General features: G+C 31.4%; 1 protein-coding gene across 3 annotated transcripts in view; it reads left to right on the top strand.

Annotated features, from left to right (window-relative positions):
- LOC111712268 (protein draper) overlaps positions 1–11857 on the top strand; it is a 56168-nt gene extending 44311 nt beyond the window's left edge. For 2 of the 3 annotated variants that reach the window (XM_023486948.1, XM_023486873.1), the window contains exons 19-31: positions 688–802; positions 1630–1775; positions 4572–4669; positions 5102–5186; positions 5980–6145; positions 6530–6594; positions 6715–6882; positions 7141–7225; positions 7364–7473; positions 9199–9314; positions 9699–9765; positions 10251–10362; positions 10905–11857. In XM_023486948.1, coding sequence (XP_023342716.1) covers positions 688–802; positions 1630–1775; positions 4572–4669; positions 5102–5186; positions 5980–6145; positions 6530–6594; positions 6715–6882; positions 7141–7225; positions 7364–7473; positions 9199–9314; positions 9699–9765; positions 10251–10362; positions 10905–11376 — 1805 coding nt within the window. In that variant the 3' untranslated portion in view covers positions 11377–11857. The remainder of the gene's footprint in view (positions 1–687; positions 803–1629; positions 1776–4571; positions 4670–5101; positions 5187–5979; positions 6146–6529; positions 6595–6714; positions 6883–7140; positions 7226–7363; positions 7474–9198; positions 9315–9698; positions 9766–10250; positions 10363–10904) is intronic. The other variant, XM_023487021.1, reaches the window with a different exon arrangement.
- Positions 11858–12845: the final 988 nt, after the last annotated feature.

Below are 12845 nucleotides of genomic sequence, written 5' to 3'. Positions count from 1 at the left end.
AAGAACGAGCTTGTCTGTTAATGATTTAAAAAAAAACAATCGTATTTTCCTCAATTGTTACTCAGATATTGTTTAAAGGCTACTCTTGTGAGTTGAAATATATTTACAAACATAAAATTGCTATAGAAATTAGAAACTATGAACTATTTGATTTTTTCTTGAAAAGAAGTTGAATCTTGTCATAAGCTCTAAATTTCTAATCCTTATATCTTTTCCAATCCAATATTGTAGACCTTAGATACTTTAAACCATGATTTTTTTGATCAAATAATTAAAGTTTGAAATATCTACGATATCGTGTTTTAGAAAATATGAGTTTGTGGCAAAGACTCTATTCAATTGTTCCCAACAAAACTTTTTTATTTCTTAAATAAAATGCAAAAGAATTTCCCGTAGGCAAAAAATATATATACTCTGAGAGGGAGATACAAAATATTTATTCTCCGACCTGTTCTAAATATTTAGCATGGCTTCTTTAAAATATTTTCTTGAGTTTTGTTGAGTGTGTTAGAAATGTCATTATTCCAGGATCTTTTTAAAGATAATCTAATCTTCTACCCTCTTAAGCATTTTCTTATATTTCCACGGCAATAAAAGTAAAGTAATGCTTTCTTTATTTTGAACAATGATAATTTCCATGTTGTGTGTAGAAGCCAGCTTATTACCCTGAATCTAATTTTCATCTAGGTTATGGTGTTTGTGAACATAAAACAGGACAGTGTGAGTGTACTCCAGGATACATGGGATACTTCTGTATGGAACCCTGTCCTAGTGGAACCTATGGCAGGAGATGTATGGGAAGGTGGGCAGGGATATTTATTTTCTTAAAATTATTCCTTCCTAGGGTTTCCAGCAAACGAAAAATTTCGCGAAAAAATGCGAAAATTTGGTTCGTATTTCGCAAACTTTATAGCGAAATTTCGCATTTTTTCGCGAGAATGAAAAAAGCGAAAAATGCTAAAACAAAGCGAAATTTCACGGAAATTTTGCATTTCGCGGAATATGCGTTTTGTAATCTCAGAAAAATTATTGTTTTCATGAATTTTCGCCAAAATTTTGCATTTTTTTAATAATTCCGGATTTTTTAGCGAAATTTTCGCAGTATTTTTTTTCGCAAAACGTTCGCCTTTTTTCGCGAAATTTTCGCATTTCCTATTTCGCTAAAATTCGCATTTTTGAAGCAAAATTTCGCGAAAAAAACTAAATTTTTTGCATTTCTTGTGAATGAACGAAATGCGAAAAAATGCGAAAATTTTCGCGACACGATTTCCCTTTTTTGCTGGAAACCCTAAATTCCCTCCTTTTGACAAGTATTCTTTCTATTTTTATCAATTTATTATTCAATCAAAAAAACAGCTGAATATCCTCATATTTCTAATATTAAATACAAACCAGTCAACAACCAGTCCTTTCTATTTTATGGTTTTTTTTTGTGTTGGGTATTAGGGTTTTAATAACTGAATTGGGAAAATTAATAAAATTTTAAATATAAATATACCAAAAAGCTGTCATATTTCACCCCCCCGGCCCCACAGATCGTAACCCTGAAGCTACGGCTTAGGTTAGGCCTGAGATTAGCGTAAAGACCTTTCAAGTAACTGTTCGTTATTATCATATTATTTCATTTAGATGTGACTGTAAAAACAACGGCGACTGTTACCACGTGTCCGGAAGTTGTCGGTGTCCAGGTGGATGGATGGGAACGGACTGCTCCCAACCTTGTGCGCCGGGACGGTTTGGCCCAGGCTGCACTCATGACTGCTACTGCCATAATGGTAAGTGGTCGAAAAAAATGTTCGTAAGAAATATTTTAAAAGAAGAGGGATTGGTACTTATGCAATATGCATTCTGGTTTAAGGGACTTAATTTCTTACTTATAAGAAACAATAGAAAAATTCAAAGAAATTAAACTTTTCTAGTCAGAATGGCTACGATATCTTCCCCATTCTTGATAAGATTAAGGTTTCAAATATAGGCTGTTGTAAATCAGGCATAGCTATCTTTGCATGGAAGGTTACTTAAAATTACGCTTAAGAACTTTAAGGAGATTTTACATTCTACTTAGGCGTGTAAGGAGAAGGGACTGAGAACTGCTGTTATAGTAAACAGTGATTGATCAGGCCTAGGGGTTTCAGCGAAGACAATGAAGACAACTTTCTCTTTCAATTTTGATTTTTAACAAGCTTTCAAAACATATGAATACACATAAACATGGGCTCAAAGAGAAACTGTCTTCTCTTTGTTTACATTTAAACTTGAAAATTAAAAAAAAAAATCTCGCTGGAAATTAAAACTTGAAAATAAAAGTGTCTTCATTGTATTGATATAAAGGCAGACCACTGAAGTAATTTTTATTTGTATTTAATCTTTTTTTTTACTTTTTTTCTCATAATGCTTAAGACTGATTTGGTTGTGAAATCATTCTAAGTTAATTATCTTGTTTGTATAAAATTTGAAAGGAATAATATGAAGTTTTGTATTCCAGGTCAACAGTTTTATTTGTTGTTTACTATACTTTTATTTTTGTCAACCTCAACAAAATAATATTGTTAAACTTGAGATATTCGGAATAGAAAATATCCTTTTTTTCTCCCAAAAGAAGAAAAATATATTATTAATGCGGGGAAAGGAAGGAGAAGGGATGTTGAAAAATGAATTCTCAAGTTTGTAGTAAGAGATTACGAAGAGAAAAATGAGATTATATGGCTTGTTTACAACCAGTAGATAGAAGCTTGGTATTTTGGTCTTTTTCTACTACGAACTATTGGATGATTAATTTTAAAATACATGAGGAGACGCCGAGGTTTAAACCAAAAACCCCAATATCTTTGTTTCCATTTAAGCAGGGGTGGATATTTTCTTGTAAAATAATTCCCCCCTTTTTTAAAGTAAAATATGTTTACGCAGACATTTTTATGGTTTTATTCTCTGAACTTGGGAAAATAAATGTTTATTTGGTAAAAAGTTTAAAGGAAAGGATGACAAAAACTTGCCTTTTGATGTCCAATCGTATCTTCTTTTTAGCGATCATACATCCATATTCTGTTCCTCTCTTGTAGATCTATGCATTCTAATCCCTTGTAGACAAGGAAAAAACGTATTTTGACACATATTCTGCTTTTGTTTCTCTCTATTATTACGCATATTGCCCAGAGCTGCAGCTCTCTGTTTTTGCAATTTTCTTTTTCATACTAGTTTTCCAATTTGATATCTTGGGATATAAATTTCAAATTAAGTAGAATAGAAAGTTTTTATTTGTGTTCCATGCAGAGGTGTCAAATTTCTCTGACAGGTTATGTTGTGGATTGATAATACAGCTTTTTGATCCAGCTATTGTTCATATTTATTATGTATATTCTTACAGGTTGGAAAAATAAAAGTCACTGCTAAGCAGGGTTTGGAAATTCTAAGGATCCATTGTCAGAATTCCTCTATTATAATGACAAATGGTATAAGAAAGGTTAGGCAAGGAGTGTACATTAAGCTTTCAGTGAAGCAACAACTAGGTTTTCTTAGGCGCTTTTAAAAGTATTCAGAGATACAGGGTGAGAGAGAGAGAGAAAATGGCAATCTAGAGAAACTTTAGCCAGGGAAAATGGAAAAGAAAAAAATGGAACTACAAGTAACATGAAAGGCCTGCATTCATAATTAAGGCTGTATGAACCAGAAGAATGGAGGTTTTTTACCTAGCTGGATTCAGATTTTACTACTGGCAGCTTTAAATATACTCTTTAATAACAAGCCTGGTTAGCTGTTATTAAGTGTCCGAACCCATCGAAAGACGATAATTCTTTCAATTGTATCTGGTTCTATGTGTAAGCATCAAGATGTCAGTTCCATGTAATTGTACAAGTATCTGTCCGAAATCAGAGATGAACTTACAAGAATCAAGAATTCTTTTGTCGAAAATATTTAAAAAATCTGTAACTATAAGAAAGTAAGAAATAACGAGTGGTGTTAAGGAAAAACTGTCACTTTAAAAAGTTTAGGAACAGTTTACCGATGAATTATTAGTAATATTAGTTTTATCTGAATAAAGCTTTAATTCTTGAGTGAAGTTTAGCTTACAACTATTACGGGAATTTTTAAAAGGTTTTATTTTAGGACTAATAAAAATTGAGGATTTGTAAAAACTTGACAATAATCCTGTGCATTGCTAGCGGGATAATATAAATGCATTTTGATTGCAATAATTAAATCTAAGCTCTGAAAGGCTCAGCCCAGAGTTTATCTTAATCGTTTGTACATTTCCGAGCGGATTCTCTCAACTCTCTGCTAAAAACAATATTTGCTCCAATGCAAGAGACCGGATTTAAAGAATCTTTGTGTTGAAAAGGTCTCAAATTGTAAATATTGTGGCAAATTCTTTGCAATTTTTTCAAATATCTTCACCTTTACACAACCAGCCAGAAAGTAAGCCAGTTTGAAAGAATAAATAAACCTCAATGTTTTAATTTTTGTCGGCCTTATTTTGAGGAAATTATTAAAATATTTCTACTTATATGCTTTTAATTCTTTAAAAAAACTTATAACTGTGCCATTCAAGTCTTAATTAAATATTATTTGTTTAGGAGCCAGTTGTAACCCTGTGGATGGACGTTGTAAATGCCAGCCTGGGTATACTGGGACACGGTGCTCTCAACTCTGCCCTGAAGGATATTTCGGACAGGTAGGTCGTTATCTTAAAGCCGCCATTTTGAGTCCGACGTCATGAATCTCTGATCTTGAATGCGCCATTTTAAATCCGCCATCTTAAAATCTCCGATCTCAAATCCGTTATGTTTACATTGAAATCTTTATTCCGTCATTTTTTAACTTTTAAGTTTTTAACAATCCAATCTGCATTTAGGAATCAAACCATTTTAATATATGTTTGTGATATTTTTATTGAGATCATAATCTTCAGATAAAGCATAACCCCCGAAATAAATGTGATTAAGATAAACCCTCATTGTTTGTTAAAATGATAGAACATACTAATATATTTTATAAATGTACATTATTATACGTGTATAGTATACACAATGGATCAGAAAATGCCAAACAACAATTTTTTTATATAATAGACAATTCCTTTAAGTGATTGTTTCTCGTTTTATAGGACTGTGAGCATGCTTGTCAATGCCTTGGCTCAAACTACCTGTGTCATCCAACCCTAGGATGTGTCTGCCAACCCAGCTATCACGGTATTTATAAATATTGATTTTTCAGTTTTTAAAATCCGCGAATTATAATTTTAAATATTAAGATGGAAATGATGACTATGCAGTTTAAATTAATTCATCGTCTGGTGAGGCAAAGGGTTTCTGTTAGAATGTAAAAGGATTTATTAATTAATTGAATGGATGTTTAATTTATTACTCTGCGGGTTAATTAAAAACCTAGTTCTCTCCTGTCTACTGTCTAAATTGTAAAATTTAGAATTAATCTCAGGATTTCAGCTGCCGCCATTCTTTTTCAGTTCTAACAGAAACACATTAAACCTTCTTCAGGTTTTTTTACGTCTTTCATACTGAGTTTTACAAGCGTAATAAAAGAATTTAAGTTATTTTCTTTTTAAAAAGATGTTTTTTTTTGCGGGAGACAATTTAAATCTTCACTGTTCAGTTACATATTACATTAATTAATTCTTAAATCCCTTTTTCAGAAAATTTTAAAACATATGTTGCTATCCCTTTTCGTTCTAGATGTTGTTTCTTTATCTCAAATTTTGAATTTCACAACATTTTATTTAACTCTTTTTTTCCTAAAAACTTAATTTTAAGCTCTGGACTGAACACTTGACACAAACTCTAATTCAAGAATACCTTTATCTTTGCGAGTTAAACCTTTGCTATTTCAAATTTTAACTGTTTGATCTGGCAGAACTCAAAGTTGTATCAAAGGTTTTCAACATCAGTTTGCACAGATTTAAGTATTAAAGAAAATTGGGGAATTTTTTTTTTTTTGAAAAACTTTTCTTATAGTTTGTTTGTTAAGGTCCGAACTGTACTGTTCCTGTATCTGAGCCCGGAGGAACCTGGGATTTGAACCCTCAGCTAGGTCCTAGTGATAGTATTGGGCAGGCGGCAACCATCTTTATATTTATCATTACAGCTGCCGCCACGGTCATCGTTATCGTTCTTGTCGTCTGCTATCGACGAAGGAAGGACACAGATTGTTAATCAAGATGAATATATTTCGCAAATTACAATTTAAAACTAAAACTAAAGGGATTTTTCTGATATTTAGCTAACATAAGTTTAACCACGAACTGTTGAGCCCACGAAAGAAAAAATAAAAAGTCGTTTTCCTACCTTATGTAGTTAAAACTAAAAACATGTAAAGATTATACTTACATAATTTCATTAAACTAAAAAGAAAAAAAACATTAAACCAAGCATACACTCAAGAAATAAGAAATAGTAAACTGGGATGGAATTTTTGTTTATTCTGTTGCCATTTTTTAACTGAAAACCTTTATTAATTAATGTTGAGTGTCATTAATCTTGTGATGGTCTATATTTTGACCTGTGTACCTTAATCATAGGTTTCACAGACTAAAAACTGAGTTTGCACATGTTCACTACAGAGCTAACCCTAGTACCCAACAAGGTAAGTTAAAGTAACATATTTGCCTGCACGTTATTTATTTATTTTTATTTATTTTGTTATTAATTTTATATTAATTTTATATTATTTTTATATTAATTTTTTGTTTGTTCGCCCTTGTAGCTGAAGAGTATGATGAAAACCTGTATTCTTTGCCAGGGGAACCACTCCCTGGTCCTACCTCTCTAGGACCCCCTCCATATACCCCAAGTGGTCCCCCTCCCTATTCTAACTCGGAGAACCTGAACTCGAAAAGGGAGTTAAAGGAAGAGCATGTATATGAGAATGAAGGTATAAAAGATTCGAAGGGGGAAAGGAGGGCAAATGCAAATTTTTATTAGTTACAAATAAAGCTTTTACAATAATTTTAAAACTGTTGATCCCTGGCCCTGCATGGTTAACTTTTCGCATTATTAATTTTAATATTTTATTTTTCTTTTAATTCAATTTATAATTTTTCATTTGTTTTCACTTTTTGTTAAACTTTATTTGTTCATCATAGTTACTAGTTAGTCATAAGAAATAAAAATGTGAATATTTTTATTTTAGATGGACATCATTTTGATAATCCTGTATACACAACATACCGTCCCTCATCACCTCTAACAAATATAGAACCTTTAAATAATATCAGGTTGGTTTCATGTTATTTTTTTTTTGAAAATGTATCAATGTAATTGTAAATGTATTTATTGACTAAAAAATATTTTTTTAAATTGATAAAACTTCATGTAGTAAATAATCAAATAATCTAAAGTGTTTAAATATTTAGGCTGAACAACCGGTTAAATAATAAGAATCGTTTGAATGAACGAGAACGTGCCGCGGCGTGCGCGCATTATCTTGAGGAAGACGACCTGTCTGATTGTACCAGTGAAAAAGGTAAAAATGCTTTTAGTTGTTGTTGTACAACTGATATTTGCTCTGTTTTAATTTTTGCAATTTGATAAAATTATGATATTTGCATTAATGCATATATATTTGCAGAGGGAACTTCAAATATATATTAATTTTCTCTGTGTATCTTCCTATTTATCTGGTATCTTGTTGCCTATATTCTAATCTGATAGTGATAAGGGGAAACTCAGAGATTTCTTCTCATTGTATATTGTACAACCAGATGGATGAGTCAGGGGTGTAAGTATAAATAAGTATTCGGAATAGANGTGGGGGGAATAATCAAATATAAGATTTCAAATAAAAAGTACTACAATGAACACAATACTCAGTACACAGTACACACCCCTGAGATGATTACAAGAGTATATTATCAATACAAGGACTCCTCATTATACCAGGACGTTAGGTCATTAATCTTCAACATTCTTTATATATGCATCACTGCACAATACAACTAGGCAGTGATGCAACTTTCAGGTATGCATCATAGTCACTATTAACAGAATTAAATATACATGTGATTTTGCATGCATCATACCATAAAAGATCTGTGAACACTGCACAGTGATGCTGATTAACATGTTAAGAGAATGCAGGATAAACTACGTATGTTATAAGTTATTTATCACTTATCACTTTTTAATAAAATTGAACATACAGTGGTACAAGTCCGTACAACTTCTTTTGTATTTGTATATGAAGTTTTTATTCACATATTATCAATAATGGATGCATTAATATAGTAAAATACAGTTTACATCCAATCATCATTACAGAATATAATTTTACCATTAATACATCATGACAGATGGTAATAAAACTCAATGTGCACCAATTATGATTGCATCCAAAAGAATAGAATGCAAAGTAGATTTTTACTACTTTTGGAACACAAGTTCACAACAAGATGAATTGTATTGTATTTTTCTTAAAGAAAAGTTTACATAAACATCCCTTTTCCATAAATACAATTTACTGAAATACTGACGGTTCTTATAGTACTAACTGTCCCTCTATAATTTCCATTACATACAACCCCTTAAAAAAAGTCAGACCCTTCCTATCCTCCTTTCTTAAATCCTATAAACTTTATTTTTTAGCAACATGTCCTATATATAGAGTATGGTTCTATTAACCTTTACCCTGACATCCATTGGCAATCTTGAATCAATTCCCTCTCTATGATCAACCCCCTCTCCCCTCTTTGCTCACTCCCTTCCAGTGATCAAGAATGATTAACTTAAGTTGGCACCTTAACACTATATAGGATACTTGGAAAATAAACCTATCTATCCATCTATTCATCTATTCATTCATTTATCTATTTATCTATCTACTCCATCTATTTATTAATTTATCTATCTATTCATTTAGTTAGTATACTATTTATCTACCAGTTTATTTATCAATGTATTCATTTACTTGGTATCCTTCATATAATAAATTTAATTATCAATCTATTCATCTATTCATTCATTTATCTATCAATCTATTTAGTTATTATACTATAAATCTATGAATTCATTTATTAACGTTTTCATTCATTTAATTATCTGTTAATTACCTCGGTATCATATTTATTTGTGAATTCATTTATCTTTCTATTCATTTATGTATTAAATTATCTTACTTTTCATTCAGTAAGTATTCTATCCATCTATTTATTCATTTTTCATTTATCTTTTTACTAATTTTACCGTGCTGTAGGAGTAGGATGCAGTGGTTCCGGGTTCTCCTACTCTAGTTTGCACAGGAAGAAATGTGAAGATGCTGACTATACAAATCCAAACATTAACTTATACAACGCTATAGACAATATCAAGGTAATTAAAGCATAAACAATATCTGAATCTACAAAATTAACTATCAATGACTCGATCAGGAAAATTTAATTGAATTGCTAAAAATAGGTAGTTTTGAATCTAATAACATTCTTTCTCATAAACCTTTATTATTTTATTTAATGCATTCAAATACTTAAAATTATGTTGTAAATCTATCTATCATTTATTATTTATGATTTTAAAACCCCCTTTTTTACATGGATTTCTCCCCCTCCTCCCACATTCTTCCTCATAAACCTTTATTAATTTATTTAAATGCATTCAAATACTTAAAATTATATTGTAAATCTATCTATCTATCTTACTTTTTATGAACTGTCTTTCTGCCTTTATATCTATCTATCTACCTATCTATCTATCTAGGATAACCGTGAGCTAGAAAATGTATATGATGAGATTAGTAAGGGTCTGGTCAATAAACAAACTGCAGGTAAGCATTTGCACTTTTATCTTCAAACTTATGTGAACCCCCCNGTTTCAGGCGCTTTATTTACAAAAGTGTTCTGAGTTCTGACGTTTTTTCAATTTTTTTTCTAAAATCATTTTGCTGCTCTAATATTATAAACATTGTTTTTTTACTTTCCATGTATGTTTCAATTGTCACTTCATTTAAAAGAGAAACAACATGCTCGAAATTATCGTTGTTAGAGCAAAAATTACGAAGATTTCTTTGGGTTTCAGGCTGAATTGGTTCTTTTTAGAATGACAAGGATTTATGCAGCAGAGTCAAGGCATGAAAGTGACAGAATTTATCTCTGTTCAAGATAGAAATTTTTTTTTGAAATTAGTTCGACAGTCACTTTAAAAAGTTTACAAATTCATTGTTTTTTGGTTTCCTAAAAAATCCAACCGTCTGTTGACTTATTTTTCAGCCTTTTCTTGGCAGCTTCTGACATAACTATTACTCTACTGTAGATATAGAGGAGAGACTGGGAGAAGGTTTAGGATACGATAGATTGGATTTTAGTAGACCTCAAACTGATCTTAGACCTCAGTATCAATCTACAAACACGCTCAAGTCCCTGGGGTGAGTTGAAACTATTTAACTATTTACTCTGAGATATAATTTCATGCTAAACCCATAATATATTTATGCTGAAAGTCGAGTCAAAGGAACTGAGTTTTTGCCACAAACTTAACTTTTCTAATCCCAATATCTTTTCAACCTGATAGTGTAACTTGGACTATTTGATCCAAGAGAATGCATAGTTTTAAATATCGTACGACAGACATTGGGTTGCAAAGGATTATAATATCCGAGTTTGTGGAGTGAACTCGTTTCCCATTGTTAAGGTATGTGATACAAATAAATAAAATGAAAGCATCAAAAATTAAACGAAATGATGATTTATCATCTTTTTAAAAAGGAAGTGATCATCTTCAGCTTTTATTTTCTAATTACTTTATCTCCGCAACATGACGATGTATACCTTTGATATTTCAAAAGTTTATTGTTGCATATAGAAGAAATCGGAGTTTGAAATATCAAAGATCCGGTTGCAGAGATATAAGGATTAGAAAATATTTGGGAAATAAATGTTGGCGGTATTGTATTAAGATTATATCTAGGTCTCGAGATAATCTGGCGGATAGTGGTGTTTCCTCAACCCAGAGCACTGGAACTGTTCCTTGGTCATCTCAGAGTAATACAGGGAGTAAGCTTACATCTGCACGGAGTACCAGCACAGTTCCTTGGTCCTCAGGGAGCAGTACAGGGAGCAGATTATCTTCTGCTCGAAGTACGGGAGCAGTCCCGTGGGACGAGGAAGGAGCAGGAGTGGATCAGGTTCAGGGAGCAGCTTTTCAATCCTTTCGAGGAGATCCAGGCAGTTCAAACCAGAGAAGGAGTTTACACGAGGGAACCCAGACTCTGGAGCGACGGAGCAACCGGAGAGATGGTTCTGAGAGATTAAAACGACGGAGTAAACCTGTTCAGATGTCAGAATTAGTGCGATTTAACCCTGGAGAAGGTTGTCTAACTCCAGCACTACCCGGAGCTGAACTTGAACCCGAAGGATGGGAAGGATCAGATATCTTGTGATAAACCTGTGATAAACAGTGAACTCTCTAAATTGTAGTATTGAACTTGTTCTCAAGTTTAAAGAGACAAACCAGCAATAAGAGTTGTGAACCAATACTTCTGCTTCATATATATATACAGTACATATTCGATAGACATATTTTATCAGTTTACTTCTTTATCCAACAAATATTAGCAGTATTGCAGATATCAGTTTAATAATAATATAGAACTATAATAGAGATAATTTAATGAAGTGAAATGGATTGAATTGCTTATCTGCTCCAATATACCATTTGAACCTGTCCTGTGCAGTTGTGAATACCTAGAGTTAAATTATCTAGGTTTCTAACAAGATAATTGAAATCAACCTCAACTTATATATACTCTGTGAGGAATACACCCAACTGCAGGGTGAGCTCAAAGAATACAAAAATTAAGAAATTAAAATTGTTTTCATCCATGTATTGTATATCATAATTAACCAATTTTAAATTGTACAAAAAGGTCTATAAATTGTAAATAATGCCAAGCATAAACTTAATATTTCTCAAACTTCAGATTATTTTATATCAAATATAAACAATCCAGCACAGCCTGTTACTTGTTATGGTTGGTGCAGGGGAGTTCTTCCCCCCGTTGTAACATTTTATCTTATAGTGATTTATCATGTCTAAAACAAATTCCGGAGGGGGTTTTTAAATATACTTTTAATCGGTTTCTCGAGAAATATGTAACTTTGGCTGAACAATTTTGTTCAAGGCGCTTTATCGACAGTTGTTAGAGTTGACCAAGATTTAGTTTATTATGTTCAAATAACCCTTTTTCTCTTAAATTTTTTTCTCTAAAATGTCAAAATTTAAAGAGCTTCTCATTTCTGTCTAGAACCCCCTCTCCCCTAGATATTTTTAAAATTTTGCTCCTGATAAACTTAAAGCTTGCACTTTTATCGATCGTGATCTTTGAAAGAGTTTTCTAGATTAATAATTTTAACTTTTTTAAATTTTATTTGATTTTGTTTAAGTATTAGTTAAATTAACAACCAACATAAGACTTTATAATGAACTGTGAACATTTATAATCATTTTTATTGTTTGAAATTCGTGGTTTCTCTTATATTTTGTAAACAATCCTGTTAACACTCAGATATTGTAAGCTGTAAATTTACAAAATGTCGTGTATGTACTTTCTAAATAACTCCTTCATGAGCTTTTCAACATACAATACAACCCGATCTAGTTGATTCATTTTTCTTGTGAAAATCTATATATTTTCCAAGTAATTATTATAAATGAGTTTTTATGGTTTTGGTTTTGGCAAATGTATTAAGATTAAACTGTAAAACGTATGGCCTGAAAAAAAATTCTTCCGATATTTTAACAATTATTTATTAAACATTAAATAAATCTGCAGATACAGTAGATATAAATATAATATATATAAATAGTTTAATTATCAAAATTTAAATTGTACGATACAAATCCTTTTAT

Source organism: Eurytemora carolleeae, unplaced genomic scaffold (genome assembly GCF_000591075.1).
Source record: "Eurytemora carolleeae unplaced genomic scaffold, Eaff_2.0 scaffold19, whole genome shotgun sequence".
NCBI lineage: Eukaryota > Metazoa > Arthropoda > Copepoda > Calanoida > Temoridae > Eurytemora > Eurytemora carolleeae.
The sequence above is the reverse complement of the archived record's forward strand: the minus strand, read 5'-3'. Positions and strand labels throughout refer to the sequence as shown.